This window comes from Balaenoptera physalus (genome assembly GCF_965194825.1).
Source record: "Balaenoptera physalus genome assembly, chromosome: 14".
NCBI lineage: Eukaryota > Metazoa > Chordata > Mammalia > Artiodactyla > Balaenopteridae > Balaenoptera > Balaenoptera physalus.
In genome coordinates, this window is record NC_138893.1 from 87,329,688 (window position 1) to 87,357,308 (window position 27,621).

A 27,621-nucleotide genomic window follows, 5' to 3' on the forward strand; every position below is an offset into this window, starting at 1 on the left:
AAAAAAAAAAAAAACAAAAAAAAGACCAGTAAAAGACAGCCACAGTACCATACCAGGCAGTAAATGCATATGAAGAAAAAAAGGATTTTAAAATAGATTTTTATTTGCAAAAATAAAAATAAAACTAATCTGAATCGGGTTCCTTCTTCTTTCTTCTTGTCCCTTTTGAGGAAGTCCCAGATTCTGTTCTTCCTTTGCCATGCTCAGTTTGTTGTGTCATCCACTCTTTTTCTAGCTGTTTCAGCATGTCTGCAGTGAGGAGGCCTTGCTGCACCAATCTGGAAGCAAGGGATTTCTCTCCTGCACCAGGGCCAAGTGGTCCAGCAGCTTTACTCCCTAAAGCTTTGGTGCCGTGATTCCTTCTAGTTTGGCTCTTTACTGTTCCTGACAAACGGGACTGGCTTTCTGCTGATGAGTTCTGCAAATTCAGCAGTTTATGTGCCTCTGAAATTTTAATCAGTTTGGTGATGTTATGTACACCATCTTGGATAATGCCATCTAATTGTTTCTGGAGATCTCGAACAAGGCTGGCATCTGGAAACATATCTATAAACCGGTAGCTGGAAAAAAAGACATATTACATTATAGGAACAGCTCTTACCGCAGTCGCTGGACTAATCTCAATGAAGTAACTACATCTTGACACTGACTCATTCCAAATATTCTGTTTTTGCAAAACTGTGTCCAGTGCCTTTGCTCAACCTTTATTTCGGCCAACACACTTAAGGAAGATGTTGTTATGAGAGTCGGTCATTGCTCATATCTTAAATGATTCCAATATGCTCCCCTAGTGGGACATGCCCCTCCTTTGAGAACCACTGATCTACAGCAGTACCTCTCAAATCACGATGTATACATGAGTCACCTCAGGATCCTGTTACAATGCAGAATTTGATTAAGCCTTGGGTGGGTCTGCTATTCTCTATTTTTAACAAGCTCCCAGTTGATAACAAGGCTTTTGGTCCAGGGATCACCATTTGCGTAACAAGGATCTAGGGGACTTTCTCACCTACCTATCGTAACTAGAATCGTAAGAACTCCTTAAGTCATTTTTGGCATAGGTATAAACCAGGCTCAACTGCCTTAATGGGCAATAAACATAAAATAGAGCACGCTGCAAATATGTCCCTAATTTGAAAGTGCAGAAGACCATCATAAAACCTTTGATTCGCCCTATCACTTAAAAAATGAGAGCACATACAGGAAAAAAACTGGTACCTTAGCCACAGGTAAAGATCCAAGACATCATGGACAGCTTCAAGATCCATGAGGTCTTTAATATTCTTAGGTGGAAGTAACGGCCATTTAATATATCGTCGTAACCATGAGAAGGTCAGGGGCTCATTCCTGCTATACTGCCTGGCAAACTGAGAGAAACAGAAGAAACGAATTTGGTAAAACAATCAGAATTCACTTCAGTCTGTGACCAGAAAAAAAAAACAAAAAAAACAGCACAACAAAATGTTAACTGTGGCTATATCTCAATAGGCAGGCTGATTTCTCTCCTTCTTTATACTTTTCTGTATTTTAGAGAACATTTAATGTCTTATAAAGGTATTTTTTTTTTAAAAAGGGATGATTTCCTTCTTTCTTCCAAAACCAGGGCAACAATATGTACATGAACTAGCTTTCCAGGGACTGTCTATTAACTTTTATGAACAATTAATGTTCTAAGTTTCAGGCAGACAGTACCTGAAGACTCTCATTCCTTCATGCAATAGTCCTATAGCTTCAAATATGAGCTTGTATTTTTTAATATCCTCCCTTATTATAAAGAAACTCTTTGAGGTGGCTTTGTGCAAGGTTGGTCATGAGTCAATCAAACTAGTAAAGAGACTGCCTCTTTACTAGTTATATAGTTTTGGCCAAGTCACCACTGTGCTTCAGCTTCCTCATTACCATAACACCACCATACCTCCTTCTTGAACCACAAGACACTCTTGGAGGATATGCCGCCTCCCAGACAATGCTAGGCATTATTATGCATCACAATATACTATAGGAGACAGAAATAAAACTATGCAAGAACTATCAAGCAGAAGTTTAAAATCTTTAGCTTCAAGGATAAGGTGATTTCAAATGGTTCATTTCCTAATTAGGGAAAATTATCTCTAAATACTTACCCTAAGCAAGGTCAATACTTTAGAGAGGCAGGGCAGTTTTCAAATAATTGTGGTTAAATAATGTTACAATTTTATTAATTTCAGTCTGGTGCATTCTGCTAGGTTTAATGAATGCCAAGTAGGACAGCCATGAAGAATGTAAATGTGACCACGCTAACTTACTAATAAGCAGGACATGCCAAAAAGTTCTCTTATAAAGGCAGTGGCTTTAATATTTTTGGCCACAAACAACTAATGGAAGCCCAATATGTAAAAGAGCTAAGCATGGAGCTGCTCAGAGACGGGGAGGGAGAGAGGCCCATGCAGGAGCCATGGAACACAGTTTCAAAACAACTTCCTAAGGGCCATCAGAGACCATCAGTGGGATTGAGCTCCTTTATACTTCAGTAATAATGGAGATCAAGAAAAAAGAAATATCTCTAGATTTCACATTTTAATCTGTAAACACAACACGTAACAACTATTGACCTGTACTGTTCCAGACTCCTTACTCCTTAGTAATATGCTTCCGCTTTATTAGGGTAGCTGCTTGAAGAATGGTGTAAATGGGGTCAGGGCCATGGGCTCCAGCTCCATCCAGGCCAGTTTTTTAAGTTTAAGGCTTTGTTCCATAAACTTCAACCTTATGCTAGTTAGCTCTCTCACAAATGCCAGCTCTAAGAAACATAGAGCTGGTGATAGCTGGACACAGTAAATAGCTGGACACGGAACACCTCTGAGACACATTAAGGAAAAAAGAAAAAGGCAAGCTACAGACTAATTCATTGTAACATTTATGGGAAAGCACACTAACCCAACAAAAACTAGAATTTCTACTCATACAGGTATGTAGGCAAACGTAACGGAAAAGGTCTGCAAGGATACACAAAGCTGATAATAGTAGTTATGCCAGAGGACTGAGACTGAAGGTGGTAGCCCAATTTAACCTTCTCTAATGTTTTAATTTTGCTCACACAAAAAAAGTACTTATGTATTATTTATGTAACTTTAAAGTAATTTAAAACATAAGCTTATAAATAGATTTGATAAGAAGAGAGCTAGTATGCAGAAAGCTAACAGCTATTAAGAAGATGGCAGTGAAACTACAACAATGAATCAGGAAAAGATTCGAAGAGGAAACCTTTGGGTTTAGTGGGGAGGGCGCTCCAAGCAGAAGCAAGAGGGAGAGCAAGGGCCCAGAGATGTGAGAGGACACGGCAGGAGACTGGAAGTTCAGCTTCTACTGCCTTTGCCTAGTCCCCCTGTTTGGGTGAATCTTGTGCTCAGAAGTTAGAGATTTGTATCCCTACCCAAATGAGTTAAAAGAAAAGAGGCTGGAACCTTGGCACCAAATTCACACAAGACAGCCATCCCTGGCCCAATGCCTGATAGTTAAGAAAACTGAATACTACTGCCACTACTGACCCCAAAGCCACCTCCCTTCCAAAACATATTACCCAACACCAACAAGGAAAAAGTATATCATCAGGCAAAGACCCCTTTCCTCGAAAAAACTGTTTAATTATTTGTTTTATCTTCTTCAAAAAGGCTACCATATAAGCCCAAATACAAAGCAAGACTTCTCCTTCCCCCAAAATATTATCTGTAAGGAAAAAGAGCCATTTTTATTTAAGTTCGTACACAGTATCTCATATTAAAGGGTACTCTCTTATTTCTTTATTTTGAATAACAAACTATTGTTTGGGGAAAATGCATCAACCTGAAACAACTCAAAATATCACAAAGATAAAGGCTTACCTGTAACAATGAAGAACAGACAAAAGGCTGCTTCTTGTTGATAGGGGCTGTGCAGAAAACATACCTCACTCGTAGACTTAATGGAATATGCTGGATCAACTCTGCAGAAAATTTAAAATCATCCATATTGCAGACAAAATACTGCCCATCAACTTGTGAAAAGTCTACAAAAATATCCTGGGGGAAAAAATATATTAAATTACTGGACTACCTAGCTGGGCATGAATAAAGTACTCAAGTCTATAAATGACAATCGCTTTAATCCATTAACAGACTTCCAGAAAGGCCTGCTTAATTCACTGCCTCCTCAAGCTAACAGACTTCCCCCATAGCCTTCCCGACCTGAAATACTCAGAAAATTCCTCAGGACAAAAGTCCCAAAAGATTTGGAGAGAAAGTTTCCGCTTTCAAGATAAACTTCATAAACAGCAACTTCACAAAAACAGACTATCCATTCATGTCCACAAGGTTAACCAGTAACTGTCTGACATACTGACCTTTTTAGAAAAGCGATGTAAGAGTTTCTACTTACAATGAGGTTAGAAAGCGTTGTATCAGGGAGATGGTAGGCAAACATTTCAATCTGTTCAGCAGTTGGATGAAGACCAGCTGCCTTTAGTAAAGAAAAAACAACCATAAGCTTATTTTTTTTTTTTTTAAGGATAAGTTTTCTTAAGTTATTTCAAGATAAGTCCTATATTCAGGTTAAGCTATTACCAAATGAGTTAAGGGACAAGAATTTGAGTAAAACAGAGAAAAGCATCATACTTTGCCATTTATTACCAACTGGGAAAGCTGACGAGATGATTTAGTAAAACTAACCAAGTATACCCATTGAGTAATTAATCTTTTGCTTATATTTTAGTTATATTTCTAAAATCTATGATGACCTGACAGAGTACCACAAATAGTTTCCGGGGTCCCAATTCTCTCCACTGAACAAAAACGAAAAAGGAAAACCCAATCACTTTAACCAGGGCAATAAAACTGACATACATACATAAAAGAGAAAATGTCTAAATTGGAGGTCAGCTATCTCTTTACCTGTATATTTACAATGTTAAGAACTGCCCACAATAAGTATAAGCAAGAAAATAAGAGAGAAAAGGAATGGGAAAAAGAAAGAGGAAAGGAGGAGAGAGAGATGAGTCATGGGAGGGAGGAAGACGATGAACACAAGAAAGGAGCTACACAGGAGGGAGATGGGGGAGATTCATTATCAGCTGCACTCTTTTTTTTTTTAATTAATTAATTAATTTATTTATGGCTGTGTTGGGTCTTTGTTGCTGTGCACAGGCTTTCTCTAGTTGTGGCGAGCGGGGGCTACTCTTCGTTGCGGTGCGCAGGCTTCTACTCATTGCAGTGGCTTCTCTTGTTGTGGAGCACAGGCTCTAGGCGTGCAGGCTTCAGTAGTTGTGGCTCGTGGGCTCAGTAGTTGTGGCTCGCAGGCTCTAGAGGGCAGGCTCAGTAGTTGTGGTGCACGGGCTTAGTTGCTCCGTGGCATGTGGGATCTTCCCGGACCAGGGCTTGAACCCGTGTCCCCTGCATTGGCAGGCGGATTCTTAACCACTGCGCCACCAGGGAAGCCCTCAGCTGCACTCTTTTTTTTTTTAAATAATTGTTTTAGCTGCTCAAATGAGTTGCATCATTTTTTGTTTTTTTGTTTTTTTGTTTTAAATTTATTTATTTATTTATTTTTGGCTGTGTTGGGTCTTCGTTTCTGTGCGAGGGCTTTCTCTAGTTGTGGCAAGAGGGGGCCACTCTTCATTGTGGTGCGCAGGCCTCTCACCATCGTGGCCTCTTTTGTTGTGGAGCACAGGCTCCAGACACGCAGGCTCAGCAATCGTGGCTCACGGGCCCAGTTGCTCCGCGGCATGTGGGATCTTCCCAGACCAGGGCCCGAACCCGTGTGCCCTGCATTGGCAGGCAGATTCTCAACCACTGCGCCACCAGGGAAGCCCTCAGCTGCACTCTTAACAAAAGCTACAGAAATGACTTCAACCACAGCTTTCCTCCAGGAACTTTTCCTTGCATTCTCTCATTTATATACCCTTTTACGTGGGGTCACTAAAATCAGATGAGCCTTAATTAGTGAATTTTCCAGGCAAACTTTAATTTGTTAACAGTTTGTTTAAAACATGTACACTTCTGCCTCATTAACTACACTAAGCAAAATTTAACCCTGTCCTTACTGGTTCGAAGTTGTATAGCTTAATGCTATTTTTGCCCCACACACATAGGTTTCTTCTACTTCCAAGCTTCTCACAATTTTCAGTCCGCTGACATAGCTGTGTGCCCACCTGAAGCAACCGTGCCCCTATCCCCACCCACTGCTAGATTATAGGAAGAACTAAAGGAAAGTCAGGTTTACTAAACTTGTTATATTATGGCTACATTTGTAAAATCTGAATCTTTCACTTGCATACCATTCTCTAACCAAGGGGTCTCTATTAGGCCTCTCAAAAGCAATAAAGCAGGGTTTTCTCTTCTTTATTTTTTTATTTATTTACTTTTTTTATTTTTGGCTGCGTTGGTTCCTTGTTGCTGTGCACGAGCTTTCTGCAGTTGCAGCGAGCGGGGGCTACTCTTTGCTGTGGTGCGCGGGCTTCTCATTGTGGTGGCTTCTCTTGCTGCGGAGCATGGGCTCTAGGCGCGTAGGCTTTGGTAGTTGCGGCACGCAGGCTCAATAGTTGTGGCTCGCGGGCTCTAGAGCGCAGGTTCAGTAGTTGTGGTGCACGGGCTTAGTTGCTCCGCGGCATGTGGGATCTTCCCGGACCAAGGCTCGAACCCGTGTCCCCTGCATTGGCAGGCGGATTCTTAACCACTGCACCACCAGGGAAGCCCAAAGCAGGGTTTTCTTGACATGATTTTCATGGCACAAAATTTCCTTTTGCTTATTTGTTTTCAGGTGTCTGAGGCAAAAGTCTGGAAAGTAAGTGAAGGAAGGAATGACTGTCCTCCACAGAGAAGTAGCAATTACTATGTTACACCTTACCTTTATAGGCTCCACAGGCCTATTCAAAATTTCCTTTAATAAACTGAGGTCTTCTCGATTCATTGTTGTAACCTCTCCTTCTTTAAATTTTGAACTGAATCTACCAGCTCTGCCAGCAATCTGCAAGGCTTGAGAGGTGGTGATTGGTTCTATTTCTTTCTCTCCCTTTTCATTGATACTGGGCTTCATAAGGGAGTAAAAAATAATTCTTCTTATGCTCCTGAAACGGAAATACAAATGATCTCACGGACTGCTGCCTGAAAAACCGTCCATCATTTGATTCGTTACAGAAATGCTCACTCTAATTCTAGTTTAGGCCTACTTGCAATATTGCCCACTGTTTACAAAGTAAAGTAAAAGGGTTTGTTGGTAATTCTTTTTCTTCCCTTTAGATAGCATTTTTTAACAACTGTGTACACTTACTAAAAATCATCATCAAATTATACATTTAAAATGGGTGAACCGTATAATATGTAAATTATACCTCAGTAAGGCTCTAGAAAATAACTTTTTTACAAATAAACCACATAAAGCCTTCTTAGGCTACTTTTAAACATTGACTGCTGTTAACGGCTTTGAATAGTTCTTTCATGCATAAAGGTACAGTTGCATTCATTCCCCGGAGAGGCATACTCAGGCTCAATATTGCTAACCCCTAAAAATAGTGGCTGGCCCTGCACGCCCAACAGGCACACACCCTTGTTGACTGAGACACTGAAAATAAAGTGAGGTAATGCAATAGGTTAGCAGTGGTAGGAAGCAGCACCCAAAAGTCCAAGTGTTATGTGATGTTTTCATTTTATTCCCTCAACAGGTGTGAGCGAGATAAATCTCAGATCTATACTATAATATCCATTCTCCTCAACCAAAGTGTCTGGTCATTCTAATGCCAATTGTAAGTTTTTTCATTTCCATCTAACCCACTGAATATCCATGACTATTAAAAACAGATTACTTACAAATTAAGTCCCATGCCGACTGCATCTGTAGCAACCAGGATTTTGCATGGGTCATCAGGGTCATTAAACTTTCTTGCTTGAGCAAGTTTGGTCCCTAAAACAGGAACAGTTTATGTTAAATCAGTATTCTCAATCTTCTACTACATCCCACTAAATATATCTCGGAAACCCTTACCTCCTACTCTCCATTTTTATGGATAAAACTCTTATTGTTTCAAACTTATTTCTTTACATTCTCAAGGAGCCACTTATCCTTTATTTCCATTCCACTAAGTATACCCACAAAGAGCAACACAATCCTCTTATCATTTCTGAGGACACTTATCAATAGATTTCTGGTAATCTTTTAAGAATATTACCAAGTTCATATTTTAAGGACATTTCTGTAAGAAAATCATCAGCTCAACATTTAAAAATACAGTCTATTCATAGCAAGTAACAAGAGCTATAATTAAAATACTTCTATCACCACAAAGGTGACTAGAGAAATATTTATTTTATATGACCTATAACAAATTACACACCAAGCAACTTAATTCATATCTTTTACTGTGTTTTCTAGACATATCGCAACATAAATGGCAAAAACAAGAGATTTCATATCTTGTCATGATGAAAGCCAATAATTACCAGGTGGGAGACTGCCATATATAACAGCTGATTCCAATCCCCGAATTTCAATCTGTCGACTCACAGAATAAATATCATTCTTGCTAAAACAGACAATGCAGTCCCCAGGCCGAAGGTTGTCTAAAGATTCTAATGCGTGATCCAGCACAAAAATGGGGGTAAGCCTCTTATAGGTTCGAACCTACAATAAACGATATGATATTGTAAAATAACATACCTAACTCAGCTTCTTCTAATATTGTGAAAAACAATCAAGAGTAGCTAGAAACTGGTAAGTTCCAACTTTTTCAAGAGAAAATACAGAAAAACATTTATTTTGATATTATAAATGTTACCATCCATTCTCACTGGTATTACTAAATTAACAAAATGTTACAGAGGATTTCATAAATTTTCAAAGCACTTCCATATATATTTGATTTTTATGGCAACGTGGTAATTTCAGAAGGGTTATTAACTATTATTTCCCTTTTATGAAAGAATAAAATAGAGTCTAATAAAAGATCACGTCTGATGAGGATTTTTCCAGTTCTAGCCTTCTGTGATTTGCCTAAAAACACAAAGTGAATAACAGCAAAGCCAAGACTAGAACCCAGAATTTCTTCCACTATATTCCACTATCTCTCCCTGAAAGCTGAGCACAAAACTAAAGTAATGGACCAATTTAAAAATATTTCTTCATTTTATTACAGAAGTCTGGTAAAGAAAACAAAAAGTAGGATTAAATGGAAATGAGTTGCTTCCTACTCTAGGAATTTGAAAAACGGTATAAACTATCTCTACCAATCAGATATATATCAAAGTCCCCAATATCTGACATCTGAGACTTTGAAAATCACAAACTTTTGCTGGAGACTCCAACTTCCAACATTCCTGATTTATTTAATTCTAAAGAGTTCTGTTTAAACTCCAAAAGGTTTTGTCAAGAAAAGATAAGGAATCTCCTTATACTTTTGGAGACTTAGGGTGTGACAGCCACGCAGTCAGAACTTTAGTTCATGAGGGTCAACCAACTATGTATGATCTAGTCAACTATGAGGAAATGAAGCTAATCTTTCAAGTTCTGATTTTGCCACCATCTGGGGCCTATGAAGCCACTGCCTGGGTACTCTGGGCTATTTGCTATGCCACCTTGAGAACAAAGTGTATAATCTAGTACCTCCACATCTTCCCCAGTTGTGTACATAAGCTCGGTAACCAGGTCAATAGCAGCAGATTCTCCACACAAATGGATTTCTTCAGCACAGAGTCCTGTTAAATGCAAAATTGGCATTTTTTAAAATTTTAAAGATACAAAATTAAATATGCAATACTTTACATACCAAAAATACTTTAAGTTTGCTTACCTATTGCTTTACAACTTTACCAAGTGTTTTCATATTATCTCTATGATTCTAACCTCAAAACAAAACCTTCTAGTAGGCAAAAATTATCACCACTTTTATAAATCTTGGGGTTTTTAAATTGCTTTGGCCAAGGTTTTGAGTCTACTAGAGGATGAAGCCAGCCTGAACTAGAACCTGCATTTTGATGGTTAATACTGAACATTAGTCCTATACTTTTCTTTTTCAAATTAGGCTCCATGGAATCACTGAGGTGCCTCAGAGGCTGGGGGGCTGGTGGGTAGAAGAAACTCCAAGCTCCTTACCCCTGAGCATATCCACTTTCATCTATTTTATATTACAGGCTTTAGTGTATAGTCTTTGTTTACACAAAGAGTTCCTATGCTTTAAAATTTGAAAACACTTGCCCTACAACATGCTGATCAAAAATTCACTCCAATATCAAGCAGGAGAAATGTTCATTCATGTCTATGGACCTCACTTGCAGGAGCCTATCCTAAAGAAGTAATAAAATGAATAAAAAGTTACGCCTACAAAGATTTTTACTGCATCATTAATCATAGGGAAAAATGTTCGACTCTTTGGGACAAATTACAACTGGTATCCCACATCCACAGGTTTCGCATCTGCAGATTCAACCAACCGCGGATTGAACGTATTCAATCCGCGTCTGGTTGAATTCATGGATGCAGAAGCCATCCAACTGTAAGGGATTTGAGCATCTGCAGATTTTGGTATCTGTGGGGGTCCAGGAACCAACATCCCACAAATACCAAAGGACGACTGTGTAGTACAGTTCTTCAATGGAGAACATGCAACATTAATATGTGGTATGAAAAAAAAGTCTATGAAACAACAGAACTGAAAAAAAAAGCAAGATAAAAATTATATATTCACAAAACACCATACACATGAGAAAAAAGACTGTCATGAAACACCAAAATGTTAATAGTGGTTGTGTAAATATGGCAAGATTTGAACACTTTAATTAAGTGATTATGCTAATTTTATCATAGAAAAAATGGACTTCCCATTATTAGAACAATATTTAGAAAATTAAAGCTCACACTTAGCTGACGTTTTTGTTTGATTTGTGTCAAAAGAGAATCTAGCTGCTCTATTTGGCAATGTCAAGCAGATAAATGCAGATAAATCCCAGTGCAGATGTCACAAAGCACAGGTTTTATAGCAATAAGACCACCAACCTAGTAGTGCTCTGGTCCAGGCCCATCCTCTGGCTGGATCTTTAATCATTTGAATTTCATCAATCACGGCCACTTCATCTTGAAATAAAAAGTTATCATGAGCAAGACAATCTACTTCAATAGTATTATAAACAAATCACAATACCAAAATTCAAGCTTTCAATACCACCATAATCATCATCATTACTTATTAGGTGCTTCGTTTCTGGCAGGCTTGTTCTAAGTGCTTTACAACTCATTTAATCCTCACAACAAATCCATTAGGTAAGTATCATTATTACTTACATTTCCTTTTTTAAAATTTTTAATCTCATCTTTTTTTTTTTTTTAATTTAAAAAAAAATTGTCTTTGGCCACGCCGTGCAGCTTGCGGGATCCTAGTTCCCCAACCAGGGATTGAACCCATGCCGTCATCGGCAGTGAAAGCGAGGACTCCTAACCACTGGACCACCAGGAAATTCCCCTACATTTACATTTTACAGAAGAATAAACTGAGACCCAGAGAAGTTAAGTCACTGGCCCTAGTGTAAGATTTAAAACTGTGAAATTCAAACCCAGACCATCTCTACTGCACTGCCTCCCAAACTGAACAGGTTCAATTGTCCTATTTTCTGCAATCTCAGAGGCAGCCTGGAGAATCTGCCTAATAAGAACACATCCACACAGCAGTTGAAGTAGCTCCTGGGACCAAGGAGTAGATAACCCTGCAGTAAAATGAAGCGCCTCAGGAATCCAGACGGGTGTCAGGAGGAGAACCGGAGAAGAACGTGTAATTCCCTGAGCTCCAGCTCTGCTCCTTCTTAGGGGTTTTAAAGCTTATTATTATGGTAAAAAAAATAGTGGCTCATTTTATTTTCTAATGCCAAAATGCTTCCAACCATATTATTTTATTCTTTTTAAGTCATATAAATTATATTTTAGTTTGCTTCCCAAAATACCAAGGATTTGCAAGGAGCATATTTTAAAAAAAGGAAAAATTTAATATGCCCACAATGACACTTAACAAACAAAAGAAAGCTAATTTTATACTGAAAAACCATCAGATTAAAAATTACTAGCATATCTGAGCGTATACAAACAAGATTAGAAAAGAGGGGGCAGAAGAAGGAATTTTGATTTATATGTGCTATTTTAATTTTTACAATGTATTACTTTTAGAATAAATGGATTTTTTTGAAAACTATCCATTTACTCAGAAAGTTAAGATTATTAAAATGAAAAAAGCTACCAAATAGTACATAATATATAATCCCTATTTTATTTAATATACACACCCATGATGCACACGTAAGTATATGCATACACAATACAAACACAATCTAGAAAATATACACCACAGGGTTAACACTTGTTGATTCTGGATGGGTGGAATTGGGAAATATTTTTTTTCCTTCTCTTTGCATTTATTTTTATGTTTTCTATAATGAAGAAATGATTGCCTACATAATAAGGAAAAAAGTTAATTTTCATTTAAAATACTTTCAAAACTACAGTACTTAAATAGAAGTTCTCTGTGGTACTATATGTAATAGTGAAAAACTTTAAACAACCTAAATATTCTTTAATAGAGGAATGAATAATTTTAGTCATAATATGGAATACTACATAACAATTTAAATGAATAAATGTGATATATATTCATGATACATATATATGTAAACAAGACTAGATCTAAAAACGTGTAAAATAAAAAGCAAGTTGTGGAATAATAATGCAATATGATAATCATGTAAATGTTTTAAAACACACAATCCACAGTATTGATAGGCAATACATAACAGTGATACCAAAAAAAAAAAAAAAAAGGGAAAGGTATATACCAAATATTTGATAGCAATTGGATCAAAAGAGGGGAGAGGAATTGAACTGGGGAGTGATACAAAGGAAAATTCATACTTATTGACATTTCAGTTCTTTTAAGAGAAAAAGGGAAAGAAATTCAAAAGCAAACGTAAGAGAATGTTTGGCATTTTTAAGTAGTGGTAAGTCCTGGGTATTTGCTGTACTATTCTTTTCTTTGTCTCAATTTAAAATTTTTTTCACAATAAAAAACACATTCCACATGTTCATCTGAATTTTAAAATAAAAAAATACTAAACCATACAGTTTTTAAAATGGTATATACATACAAGGAGTTGTAACACTGCACATCTCAACAGTACAAGCAACATGGGCAGCCTGTTTCCCATCTGGCTCTACTGTCACACGTTCTTCACCTGTTACCAAGTCACATGGCACACCCTAAGATGACAAAAAGAAAACTGGAATTATTTCCACCTTGAAAACAATAGCAAAAAGAAGTTTTGGATGTTTAATAGAGTATTCTCTCCATTACGTCAAATTTATTTGTCTAATAGTTGAAACAAAATATTCCCAATCCTGTAAAAAAAATTTTAATAAGAAAATAAAAGCCACTCTCTTATATAACCTAAGTAAACTTGGAAACATCTCAAATCAGCTAATTCTCAGGTAACGAAAGCATGAGAAATTGCAGCAGTTTCACTTTTTACCTTTGTACTATTTCAATAGTTTCTGTACCATTTTAGTTTATTAAAATGAAATTGTTTCTATGTTCAAGAAGAATATTATAAATAAAATTTAAGAATATAAAGACCTCCTAATATATTTCTTTGAGAAGGACCAACATCAATGCTATGGTGTATTTGAGTTACCAACCACCCCGGTCCACTCAGGACTGAGGGGTTCCCCAGGATGAAGAACATTTGGTGCTAAATCAGGGAGAGTCCAGGCAAACTGGAACAGCTGGTCTCCACAGTGGCCTGAAACTGATGAGGAAACATCAGACATATCCAAACTGAGGGACAATTTACAACACAACTGACCTGTAGTCTTTCAAAATGTAAAGGTTATGAAAGACAAAGAAAGACTGAGGAATTGTCCCAGATTAATGGAAACTAGAGACATGACAATAAAACACAGGGGGAGACCCTGAACAGAATGCTGGGATCAGGGCGAGGGTGGGGGGGTGCGGACGGGGAAATGGAGTGGTGGCAGTGTTATAGTACAATTGGCAAAATTTGAATATGGACTGTGGATTAAATAATGGTATTCTATCGATATTAAATGTCCTACTTTAAATGAATATCCTGAGGCTATGTAGAAGAAAGTCTTTGTTCTGTGGAAATACTTTAAGTATTTATGAATAAGGAGGCATTATGTATGCAAATTACACAAATTATTCAGAACATAATAAAAGAGAATGCAAATCACCTACCAAAACGGGTTGATCTTTCATTATAAAGTCATAATAAAATAATGAACTAAAATGTGGCCCCTTTACTGAAATGATGCCTCAGACCACAGGGCATTCAGTCCTTTTCTCAGTCTTTATCGTTAGTTCTAGTTCACAGCATCAAAGGTCTAATCTTAAAAAAAGGTAAATGGAATACAACAGAGTAGGTGGGTAACTCTGAGGAGACAAAGAAGGGGTTCAGAGGGCATTTCCTCTATATCAATATTTTCTTTTTCTTTTTTTTGGCTGTGCCACATGGCTTACAGGATCTTAGTTCCCTGACCAGGGATTGAACCCGGGCCCTCTGCAGTGAAAGCACCGAGTCCTAACCACTGGACCGCCAGGGAATTCCCCAATAATATTTTATTTCTTAAAAAAAGTTTAAAAAAAAAAAAGTATGGCAAAATATTAGAATCTGATGGGAGCTGGGTAGTGGACTCAGGTTATCTAAATGTTATTCCCTGCATTTCTCTGTATATGTGAAATATTCTGTAATATTGTATTTCACTCATTCTAATACACACGTTTTTTTCACATTTTAGTATCTCTGAAACCAGGATACCTCTTAACAATGGATGGCATGTCAGAATTCAGTCGGCAGCATCATCTTCTTTCTCAGTTTTACATAAAATAACAGTACATCTTACACTTGATGGCTTGTTAGATGCAATGCAATATGGCACTTTTTGTTAACAGTAAATTACTACATCCCCCTCTACCCCCTTCACTCTACTCTCCCCCAAATTAACAAGAAAAAGAGAGAATATTTGGTAATATACTAACAGCAGCATTACTCTTTTCGAAGATCTCATGTGCCAGTAATTTTAAAGGGCCACAATATACTCCAGATTTTGCTGACAAGTATTTCTGGATTGCATGATAAGTCTTTCCACTGTTTGTGGGACCTGAATGGAATATTATCTTCCGCTGTAAGGCTCTGGCTTCTGGGTACCTAAAACATGAGTAGGTAAACAGCTTAATTCCATTAACCTCAAAATCCTGGCAAAGGTATTAAATGAAAAAAATTCCAAGGAAACATCCTCTTAACATTCATAAAATAGCATCTTTGAAAAATTAAATGATGAGTTTCATATCCACACTAAAATGACTGCTTTCCAAGAATAGCATTTACTAACTAGGGGACAAAAAAATCCAAATGCAAATTAATTTACTGGATATTCTTGCCACTGTACAAATCCCCTTCCCCAAGAGTTACCTAAAATAAGTTTAAACTGCTAACAGCTCCAGAGATTTGTCCACGTTATTTCCACAGCTCTACATATGCCCTATAAATAAATATTCCTAGGCTTCTGAATTTCAGCATATACAATAAAATGACTGAGTCTTCTGCTTCTGGCCATGAGCACTTGCCCTCTCACCATAAACAAGTACAAAACTGGACAAAATATATACAGCAGCTGCCTGGGGACACGGACAGGAGGCAGTGCAGGACTACAAGCCCCAAAAGAAAGGAACACCTGAGATGAGCCCTGCTGTGCCCCGGTAGGGCACAAGGAGGTGGAACCCAAGCAAGGTAAAATAGTCCCACTGAGCTGAGCAGTAGAGATCAAGTTCAAAGCTGCTGAAGCAGCTGGAATTTGAAGGCCAGAGTGTGAAAGAGAAAAAAGGGCGCAATAGAGGGGGTGCCTTGAAGCCTGTGTGGGAGTTCCTTGGGTCCTTGGCCAAGGGCTGGGCTGAGCATGTGCAGGGCCTAACAGAGGACAGCTTGCTAAGAGTCTGAGTGGAAAGTCTCAAAGAGGTGGCAAAGTGCTAGGAGATGCTGGAGTTCCAGCCACAGTGGTGGTGGGGAGAGCTCATTAATAGCGTATTCAGCTGAGACATCAGAAAGGCCACACCAGAATTGTAAGGATGACACCCTAAAGGGCTACTCTAGATCTGCCCTAATAAAACCTTAAACCAAACCTGATTAGGATTCAAGGGGAGATACCAGTTAACTGCCTGCCAAAACTGCCCACTTTTCTAGAGAAAACAAAACAATCTAGACAACTTATGATTTATCATCCAGCATACAATAAAAATCTATAATGATCACTAATTTCCCAAGATTAGAAACTGAACATTTCAAATCCACAAATAAAGAAACTAACCAGTTAGGCGGTATTCTTAGGTCACTGATTTTACGTAGATCATCCTTACATTCCAACACAGGAAATATCTGTTTTGCATGTCTCAAGAAAAATGGAAATAAATCATCCACGTGAGCTGGAAAATAAAACATTGCATTAATATGTGCAATCTAAGTGTTACCCATAACTGAACTGAATGAGAACTTTACTCTTAGTGAGCTAAATTAAGGGGACATCGCCAGAATAAACAGAAAAACCCTAAAACAAGGAACTCCATCCTTTCCTGAGATCCTGCTTTGTCTTACATTTTCCTCCTTACTTCACTTATATTTTCCAGGAAAACAGAAAATTGGCTTTCAACAACCATGTTCCACTTCTTCTATGCAAACAGGTAAAGATCAGCATTGATGAAAGTTCAGTTAAAAACAAAGAACCTGGGGGAATTCCCTGGCAGTCCAGTGGTTAGGACTCGGCACCTCATTGCGAGGGGGCCCGGGTTCGATCCCTGGTTGGGGAACTAGGATCCGCAAGTGGCATGGTACGGCCAAAACAAACAAACAACAAAAAACAAAGGACCTGGGAATATACATTAGAGAGAAGGCCTGTGGTTACTGAAGAGAAATACAGGTGCAAGTATTTTTTAAACTACAGAGACCACTAAGAGACAAAACATGAAAGTGAATTGACTCCTCAGCAAGAAGTCTCCACACCTTAGTGGCTCTGATGAGGGTGGGGCTGTGTCCAATTCTGCTTTGTGTCCAGGTTCTACCTCAGTGCCTGGCCCAGGGCAAAAGTCTAATAGTCAAATACATAAAAATATAACCAAAGCCAAACTGCCTATGGGAACAAAATAATGATGTTCCTACATTTTTTTCTTTTATAGCAAGAGCTTTGTCCTAATATGAGGGAGAAACAAGCCAGTGGCAGAAACAGATGGAATCTGTTATGTATTAATTCTGTCCTGTGTAAGAGTTTATTTCACTGTAGCCTATATTACTACATAGTGAATAGCAGATAATGACAGATCAAGACCCCAGTCTTCCTCCAGCCTAAGACATACGGGTGATTTAATAACCAGTTCAGGGACCCACTATAAAAGCAAAAGGACCTAGAAGGCCTCCTATGAAAGCACTGAATTATTTACAGAGGATATTAACAGGGCTTATTCTAAAGCAAATAAGCCCTAACTAGAGAAATAAACATAGGAAGAAACAGAAAGTATGCTCAACAGGATTTTAAAAAGTCTCTAAACACTTGCCTGCACTGAAGCAAATATCATTCAAAATAATGTGAATGTCCACATCCAGGGAATGAGACTGCATGATATAATTTCTAAAGCTTATGAAAGCTTGGTGGAAGAGACGAGCTGTGGGAAACACAAAATCAAAATAGGTAGGATTTAGTTTTCATTTAATTTCTCATTTTAAAAAATACATATACACATCACACCTAACTCCTCAAAGTGTCTTTTTCTTTTCTTGTAGTACAGCTGGCTTGTTATGATCTGGGCTAAAACTGATATTCTAGTAGAGCATGAAGGAAAGCTGAACACACAGCTCCCCTGCCGTGTGTCTGGCTCCCCAGGTGCATCCTGCCAAGCTCCTGCCTGGAGAGAAGCAAAAGTCAGGGACATTCTCTAGATGACAACTATGTATTAATACGTATGTCCAGGCCACACTAGGTCCCACACAATAATGACAAAGCTGTAATCTAAGCAGTAATGTCTCTAATGGAAATCTTATTAGCCTTACCATCGAGTCCATAATCAGCACTCAGTTTCTGAATTTCTTTTCTCTTGTAAAACTTATCTAAGATCTTCTTTACTTCATCTGGAAGAAAGATATAAAAATTTAACATATGTTTAACATTTGTTTTCCAGATAGAGAAATGCCCAAAGAGCAAAAGAAACCTGAAGTCATAACACTCAAAGTAGCAGTCTACTGAGTGTTGCAAGAACTTGAAGGTTTTAGTTGATCACAAACTCTTTGTAGTTTAATAGTGTCTAGAAAAAGTATAAAGTCAAACAATGCAATATTCCTGTAATACTGCAGAAGACTAAGCAAGGTGCTACAGGATTAGCATCACCCCTAGCCTCCATCAGACCACTTTTAGATAACCATGTTCTGTTTTGTTTACTTACAACCATTCTGAACATCAAATAGTGAGCAGCTAAAGGTATCTAGAAAGATAACCAATACTGTGAGGGCCAGATCATTATGCTTTCATGTGAATGACTAAAGGAGCCAGGGATGATCTTTAGCTTGAAGATGATTTTAGGGAGAACAGATTATACATATTTTGTTCTAGATGGCATAACTAAAGTCAGTGGGAAGTGAAGGAAACAGATTTCAGTGTAATTTATACAAGAACTTCCTAATAATTAGAACAGGGAAAAGGGGTTGCCTCACAAAAGTGCCAGCTCCTTGTCACTGAAAGTACTCAAGCAAGGCTTAGATGACTGTATTTCAAGGGTGACAGCAGAGAAATTACTGTGCTATAGTGGAGGTTGAATTAGATACCTGCTGAAATAACATGCCACTATGAGTCCCTAATTTTACAGGTGAAAATACTTTAATCAAGCTGAGATTGTATTAACAGTGCACACGTTAAAACACTACTGCATTATTCTGTAGAGATAAACATTTTACTAATCCAGCCATACACTCTACATTTCTGGGAAGGCAGGCTAAAACTGATACAGTCTTTGCTCATGAAACACAGAAAGGCCAGGTGGCCTGCATTTTCATCCAACCACAACACACACACAACACTCACTGAAGAAATTAAGCCTGAATAAAGCATCTCACTATCAAAACTTTGTTTTACAGAATGAGGGAATTTCAAAGTCGCTGGTTTAGCCATTAGGTTTTCCCACAACTAAATGTAAGATGCATACAAATACATCTACTATCACAGGCAGCTATCCTGGTATTTCTGGGTCTCTGTTACTTTGTACCCAGTAGTTGCAACAGTTTCTCTACAATAGTGGAAAAATCAGTGACAAAAAAGGCACATGCAATTGCTTGGGGAAATTCTGCTGACCTATAAACTCAATACAAACTGAAGACATCACATTTATTAGAATTAATCCATTTTCTGTAACTAATACTCCAGTGTTATGCAAGAATTATGATACTTCACTCAATTTAAAATGCTTCAGTAATATGAACTTTCTCATGCTAAGTGAAAGAAACTAGTCAGGAAGGCCCACGTACTGTATACTATTTATATGAAAGGTCCAAACAGAAAGAGAATGTGGATTAGTGGTTGCCACTGGCTGGGCAGAGGGGACTGGGGGCTAGGGGAATGGGGAGTCACTGTTTCTGGGTATGGGATTTCTTTTGGGGGTGATGAAAATGTTCTAAAATTAGATTATGGTGATAGTTTCACAACCCTGCAAATACACCATTTAATTACACTTTAAATGGATAAACTTTATGATATGTAAATCATATTGTACAGCTGTTTTAAAAAATGAATACTACCCACATACTAAAAGTGAAGTTTCTCTGTATCAATACTTTCTTTTATCTAAAATTTAAAAGATAACTGCAAAAACATTAACACAATGGAAATAGCACTGAAGAAAACTTAATCTACTACAGAAGTATATGGAAACATAGTTTTGTTTTTCATAAAAATTAAGCCTTAACTGTCTCATTGTTCTTTTTAAAAATTATTTATTTATTTATTTATGGCTGCATTGGGTCTTCATTGCTGCACACGGGCTTTCTCTAGTTGTGGCTAGCGGGGGCTACTCTTCGTTGCGGTGCGCAGGCTTCTCACTGTGGTGGCTTCTCTTGTTGCAGAGCATGGGCTCTAGGTGCGCAGGCTTCAGGAGTTGTGGCACACGGGCTCAGCAGTTGTAGCTCGCGGGCTCTAGAGCACAGGCTCAGTAGTCATGGCACACGGGCTTAGCTGCTCCGCAGCATGTGGGATCTTTCCAGACCAGGGCTCGAACCCGTGTCCCCTGCATTGGCAGGCAGGTTCTTAACCACTGCACCACCAGGAAAGTCCCTGTCTCATTGTTCTTAACAGAATGACCTGATTTGGGGATCACAGTTATTTCTCATTGAAATTAACGGTGATTAAAGGAGACTCTCTAGATTTCAGCCACAGTAGAAATGACTCAGTACTACAACTTTTAACCAGTTAATAGCTTTCTTCCAGCTTCCTACAATGGGAGTTTGGGATTTAATAACAGGTTCTCTTCTAAAATGTAAATGTACCTCACATGAGTCTTTACACAGAAATGATCCACTTTACTCACTCCACGTACATCTCGATGAAGAACAAAGTAGCTACTACTAATGGTTGGGACTGCTTAAACCTTATGATTTACCCATTTTGTTAAAACGTTTTAATTCGCTTGTTCCACTGTACTTATCAGTAATTAACTAGAAGCCCATTTCTTAATACATCAAAGTTCTATGATCACTCGAGGGTTGGAGAAGCAGGTGGAAAGGTACAAAACTCAACCTCTTCAAAACAGAATTGGAAATGCCAAAGTCACAGTGGAAACACAGGTGGAGAGAAGTGATCAGAATATATCAGAACATCTCTAGGATCCAAAAAGGAAAGGGAGAATCAATCCTGAAGAGACTGTACCAAAGACCACCTAGTAGTGGCATTTAGTTTCCACCCCTTTAATATTACAACTAGTATTACCACTCTTGTTGAATATGAAGAAGTACTGAAATACTGTTCTAGTAGTGGCTGAACTCATGATGAACCTTTTGTATCATCACAAAGGGAATTATAAAAACTAGTACTAGATTTACTGAAACTGCCCCTATTGCAGCAGACAGCTGCATTAGGCCAAATGCCTCCGACCCTTCTGCATCTCTCTCAGGTGATGGCTGTGAGAGAGGACTATTCCCTACACCCTCAAATATATCTGTACCTGATACACCTACATCAAATTACAATGACTTCGTTAGGCTTCTGTTCTTTCTTAAGGTTCCCCTTGTAATCAACAGCATGATTCTCATCCAGGAAGCAAGCTAGCTGTGCTCTGGTCAGAAAAGTGTCGCCTAATACCCTATGCAGAAACTGTCTCCATAATCTTGACCCCCTTAGCATTACACCGTAATTCTGTACTTCATGAATGATTTGCCAGAACATACCAATCCAGGTGTTTTGACAAGCAAGCTTCCCCCAAAACTCTGACTCCAGTTCACTTCACTAATATGGAGCTGAGTGGCTTCAACCCTACGAATCCAAGTTCCAATCTGCATCTACCCATCTACCACTACTAGCATCTATGAGGAAACTACCACAACCTGTCTCAATTAATCTGATACCTTCCCTAGGAGTCACAACTGCTAATAAAATTCACCATGAATATTATTTGTTGTTGTCACATCCTGTAAACATACCAGTGATCAATCAAAAATTAGAAAGAGATCATGTGAGGTGCATCAATCACCCATGGTCAGCCAGGGCTCACCTAGCTTACCTCAGTGCCTGGGTGCTACCTTCCTCCTTCACTGTTCCATTTGAGATCACCCAAAACTTCCAGCTTAGTCAGCTGTCCAAGAAAGGGGAGGGCCACTCTGCCATCAAAGGTAGCTGCACTTCATTGTTAGAACTTCCAAACACTTAAAAATTTGTAACAGTGCCCAAAAGATTTCAAAACACTAATCTGGTGGGACCAGCTGATCATGAGTAAAAATACATCCAAGGAATTTTACACCAGCTATTTTACACCCTAAAGAAAGAGAGGCTTAGAACCTTTATTTATACGATAACCCCAAAATACGTATTTTGTTAAATCCTCACATCAACCTATGCTATATAGTTGGGATAGATTATTTGGGCTCCTAGGGGAATAGTTTTCCCAGTTTCCACACATCACAGATTCTACTGCAGGGTAACTCCATTTTTCAAATAGCAAATGTTTACAAGTGATACTAGTTTACATTTGTTCACCCCTTTACACTTTTCAAAGTGCTTTGCCCAACACGTTATCATGACTTTCACAATCCAGAGATGTAAGCAAAGAAAATATTATTCTCATTTTACCATTTGGGAAATGGAGAAAAGGTAAGTAAACTGTAAATCGGGCCAGTCACTTAAGTGCTGTAATAACTATCACAAATATGCACCATCTTTCTACTTGTAGTCAATCGTGTTCACATGGCTAAATGTGTTACAATCAACCAGAAAAAAATACATATATACATATAATATATATACATATACTTATATACGTATATGTATGTGTTACAATCAACCAGAAAAAATATATATATTACATATATGTTTACATAATATATAAATATTATGTATGTGCTACTGTGTGACTAGATAAATATCTGTCAGTGGTAAAGACTGTCTACTTCATAAGAGTTACTGTAAAGATTAAATGGGTCACTTGCTTAAAACAGTACCTATCTCTAGCAAACACTGAGTATTAGCCATTGTTATTCTTAGAAAAAGAAGAAGAAAATGGAATTACAGAGGTATTCTAGGCAGAGGGAGTATCATGTGTAAAAGCCCTGGAGCACAGTGCACATTTCATCAGTTTGACTGAAACAAAGAGAGTGGCGCGCAACAGTGCTTCTCCAACAGGTACCCACGCCAGATCAGGCAGGGATTGAAGACCCTTTTAAACTGGGAACAATGGAAAAACATTAAACAATGTTTCGCAGGGGAGCAATAGGATTAGATCTTGCCACTTGCTGATGCTAAGCTATTCCTTTCCCTCTGGAGCCCCGGATGACCAGGGAACCTACCACCTTTGGTGCGCACACCCTGATCATGTTCTACCTTGTAGTACAGTTGGTCATCCATAGGTCCTTCCTCCCCACGAGACTGTAAGTTTCTGGAGCAGAAGAGATCTGGATGTGAGTCTGGTTCCTCTTGGCAACCACCATACAGCCTAACACAGTGTCTGGTTTGCGTAGGTACCCAGTCAATGACAAAAACTCCTGAAAGAAATCTTCCTCTGGCTTTTCAATGCCTCACTCCCTTGTCCCTTCTCGGAGCAATAGTTCTGGGTAGCGGGGGAGGAGAAAGAGTACGCTGGAAATCAGTCGTCCACCTAACGACTCAAAAAAGGTGAATCGTCCCATCACAAGAGGGCTTAAACCATTCACAGGACAACAGTGAAAGGGAGAAGGCCATTTCTGGGGCAGCACATCAAAGGATCAATCAGACACAGTCCCAAGCCGTGAGGGGCTCACACGCCAATAAGGGAGGCAGACACTGACAGGCACGATGACAACGCTCGAGGGGACCTCGGGTCTCCAGGGGAAGGGCGGGGGGGGGGGGTGCTGGGGGTAAGCTTCTTCGCGGGCCCTGCAACACCACCCGCGCCGCCCTCGCCAGCTCCTGCACTCACTCTTGTCCAGAGGGCGGGTTAGCTCGGCCCCGACATCGCCGTCCGCGCTGCGGCCCTGCGGTTTCACAGTCAGCGGCACGAACAAGGACGTGTTCGGAGCTTTGGAGCCTCCTGAGGCAGAAGAAGAGGCGCAGGCAACGGCAGGAACGCGCCCCAGAGTCCCAGGAAAGGGCCCAGTGTGGGCGCGAAGGGCAGAGCAGACGGCTGCCCGGGGGCCAGGCTGGCGCCCCGGGGGAAGCCGAGCCCACAGCAGGGCACACCGGGGGAAGGACATTGAGACCGCAGGCTCGAGAAGAGGCTGGCTGGAGCAGCCTGCGGACACGGCGGCGGACAGTGACGCACAGCGCCAGTGCCTACAGCCCGCAAAGACCCAGAACAGCGGAGCTGCCCAGGAAGACGCCCGATCAATAAGGAAAAAGGAGTGCCGGAAGATTGCTCGTAAAGGAGAGGAAAAGCTTAGAAGCGAAAATCACAAAAGATAAGTGCTTGTAAATCCTTGTCCTCTCTCTCTCTTTTATTGGAGATCGGAGCCAGCTTTCTTTAAAAAAATAATCTGGCACCTTTGGGGATGTCACAGATGAGATGCGGGGCCTGCGAGGTGTGTCACATGACGCAAGCTGGCCCTGCGGGTAAGTGTTCGGAAGCACGTGGGCAGTGCGGCCAAGCCGGGTGGGTGCGACTGGTGGAGGCGCAACTCTCTAGGTTGTGGCGCCAGCGTGGCTTGCGGACTCGAAGCTTTGAAGAGCATTTCCCAAAAGTTCCTTAGACTATTAACTTTCGTTTCCTGATAGAAGGCGTTAGAGAACATAACTTGATCTGCCCTTCAGGACCGTTGTTAAGGAATTTTGTTCTACAAGTTCTTAGGTAAACTCCTTGTATGACGTGTGTAGGTACTTATACTTTAATATGAGCAGTTTGTATACATCATCCTAGCAGCTGATATGTCACAGCCGCGTAGCAAAAATATGTTCCCTGTACTCGGGGCAAAGTTTAATTTCTTTTGCATTAGTTGGATACTGTTTCATTTGAGGTTGCAACATCTTAAATTCAAGATATGCCGTTGGTTTTTCCATATCTCTTATTATACTTAAAACATTAAGGTCTTGCAACTTGAAGGAGCACGGCATATGATCTGTAATATTGTATGTCAAATAAGATTTCAGTAACAATTTGCTATTGTGCCTTTGATTCACCGAATACTTTTTAAACATCAGGGATTCAAGTAGACGGCCGTTTGCCCTCAAGAGTTTTTGATCTGGTTTTGGTCATACGAACGGTTAACGTTAAGTAATGAAAATGTTTATTATTCTTAGGCTAATGAGAGTTCAAAGAACTATTCATGCCAGAACTACAGGCCAGTTGTTATGTCATCGTTTCTCACCTACATACCTCTGAATACATTGGGTGCCTAGTACAACTGCTATCAAAGCACTAAAACTGTATCATAATTGTGTTTCTAGAGTAGTAGTACTCAAACTTCAGGGTGCATCAGAATCATCTGGAAAGTTTGTTAAAGTTGTTGGGGCCCTACTCCTGGAGTTTCTGATTCATAGGGTCAAGCGTGGGGCCCAAGAGTACGAATTTATAACATGTTTCCAGGTGATGTTGACCCTGCTGGTCTGCGGAACCACACTTTGAGAACCACTGCTCTGGGTTATAGTTCCTTCAGGGTAGGGCAATAAAATAGCACTAAGGAAATACTCAGGAAAATGCTGAATGAATGCATAAATAGAGAAATAAATGGGAGACAGGGAAAGGAAGTGGGAGAAGTAAAGATATCCTTGGCAGTAGGGAATAAACTAAGTTCTCTCTTCTTTGCCTTTGCTATTAACAAAACCTGGTTTATAAGTTTTCTCAAAAGCACATTCTAGTAGATTTCTCCCCCTCACATCTTGCCTACAAATTCTGTAATTTGACATTTCTAGAGTATTTTTCTAATGTAAGCTTATCATGATCTGGATAACAAATTGTTTATCCCTTAGAATCATGGAGTAATAGAGCAGGAAAGGGGTCTTAGAGATTATCTGGTCCAGTTTCCCCAGACCTAGGGAGGGAGCAACTATCAAATGCATTTGTAGAACTTGTAGATAGTGTCCACATGGTCCTGCTTTGCTGTCTTGCTTTCTCTCCCCAGCCTGATAAGACTCCTAGAGAGCCTAGTCTATTTTCTTTATTCTAATAGTAAGTTGCATAACAGTTCTTATCCGTAATTTTATTACATTTAGACACATTTTTTTTTCTAAAGGAGGACACCTTTAATTTTATAAGCACTAGGAAAATAAGCTTCATCCATTTATTCAGATATTGAATGTATTATGTGATAAGCACAAAGTATACCAAAACAAAACAGGCTGAGCCCTCAAGAGGCTTATTAAGTCCATACAATTAAAAAGTCTTCTAGAAGTGTGGTAAACAGTCCTGGAGGTGTGCACAGCATGCCTTGGCAGCACAACAAAGGGACATCTCTTTGACTTAGAGAAGGAGATGGTGTCAGACAAGAGTGGCCTGGAGAGTCTTACAAGAATTTAAGTGAAGCGCCGGCACAAGGGCAAGCATTCTCCAAGGAGTCTGGCATAACTGGAGCTGAAGGTGTTTTGTAATAGGGAATTTAAGCTTTCCCTGGAATCGAGTCACTGAAAGATTTTAAATAGGGGAGAGACATAAGAACTATGCTCATAGAAGATCCCAAGCCTAAAAAGGGATCTGTCATATTTAAGAGTGCACATTTTCCTCACTATTATCTTTGATTTGAAACTGTAAAATGTGTTACATTTCAATCCAGGCTAGTATAAACCCCCTGGAGAGTGCCTGTATGTGTGTTCAACAGATTTAGCTGAATATAAAAGGAACAATTTAAGACTTTACTGACTCACATGGTAATTAGAATTGAGTATTCCAACTACTTGATCCACATTGAAGGGGTCCAGAACATGCCACTGGGGCATAAAATTTTTAGTAGAAGGCATTGGAGTTCCTGAAATCCTCTGTCTGCCTAATAGCAGAGCCTCCCAAAAGAACTCCATTGCCATAAATCCCCTCACAGGGAGCAACCAGGGAAGATAAACTCATCACCAGAGACAGCGAGAAATCGACACCTAAACAGACTTTCGTTACAGAACTATCATATATCTACCATCTATTTTCCTAAGGATCGTTTTATCTTTCATTTGCTTTCCCATTAGTGCTCTTTCTCCCCACAACTTCCTCTAAGTCATTTATAAGCGTACTTAACCCCCTTTCCCCTAGCAAGATGATATATAAGCCCCAAATTCTAACCACCCCGTTAAGTCACACTTTTGTGAACTTCCTCTAACTCGATTAGAACTGTCTTTTCTTTTGCTAATCTGTCAGTTTAATTAGTAGGCTCTCAAACACAAAAGTGGGTAAAGTTTTTCCTCCCTAACAATTCAAAACAATGAAATAGTTATTTCTCTCTTCACCAGCGAGAGAAATAACTAATTAAATGGTTTGAACAGTGGTTCTCAATCCTGGGTAGTTTTTATTTTTTAAATAAATTTATTTTTGGCTGCTTTGGATCTTCGTTGCTGTGCACAGGCCTTCTCTAGTTGCAGAGAGCGGGGGCCACTCCTTGTTGCGGTACGGGGCTTCTCATTTCTCATTTCAGTGGCTTCTCTTGTTGCGGAGCACAGGCTCTAGGCACTCGGTTTTCAGTAGTTGTGGCACGTGGGCTCAGTAATTGTGGCACGTGGGCTTAGTTGCTCTGCAGCACGTGGGATCTTCCCAGACCAGGGCTCGAACCTGTGTCCCCTGCATTGGCAGGCGGATTCTTAACTATTGCGCCACCAGGGAAGCGCCAATCTGGGGTAGTTTTTAAATGCTGATGTCCGGGCCCCTGAAATTCTGATTTTATTGGCCTGGATAGGACCTGGCATGATTATTTTTAAAAACTCCTAAAGTGATTTGAATGTGCAGCCAGGGTTGAG

At 39.4% G+C, this 27,621-nt stretch overlaps 2 protein-coding genes and 1 long non-coding RNA gene across 5 annotated transcripts in view; 1 reads left to right on the top strand and 2 right to left on the bottom strand.

Annotated features, from left to right (window-relative positions):
* The window catches only part of LOC309642742, a 335,590-nt gene that overhangs the window by 166,778 nt on the left and 141,191 nt on the right, over positions 1–27,621 (top strand). The window lies entirely within an intron of this gene.
* Positions 1–27,621, bottom strand: part of HKDC1 (hexokinase domain containing 1) — a 265,615-nt gene that overhangs the window by 59,604 nt on the left and 178,390 nt on the right. The window lies entirely within an intron of this gene.
* On the bottom strand, positions 83–27,291 carry SUPV3L1 (Suv3 like RNA helicase). Of its 3 annotated transcripts, none has more exons than XM_082424455.1 (15): positions 23,678–27,291; positions 18,084–18,161; positions 17,591–17,698; positions 16,354–16,468; positions 15,029–15,197; positions 13,122–13,233; positions 10,993–11,070; positions 9,604–9,695; positions 8,445–8,625; positions 7,815–7,908; positions 6,856–7,075; positions 4,393–4,473; positions 3,861–4,037; positions 1,219–1,367; positions 83–560 (listed from the first exon to the last, which is right to left on the bottom strand). In XM_082424455.1, the coding sequence occupies exons 1-15, from the start codon at positions 23,949–23,951 to the stop codon at positions 125–127; spliced, it is 2,364 nt and encodes a 787-aa protein (XP_082280581.1). In that variant the 5' UTR covers positions 23,952–27,291; the 3' UTR covers positions 83–124. The 3 variants fall into 3 exon arrangements, with proteins under 3 accessions (XP_082280581.1, XP_082280582.1, XP_082280583.1); XM_082424456.1 differs by lacking the exon at positions 23,678–27,291 and adding an exon at positions 23,104–23,617; XM_082424457.1 differs by lacking the exons at positions 15,029–15,197; positions 17,591–17,698; positions 18,084–18,161; positions 23,678–27,291.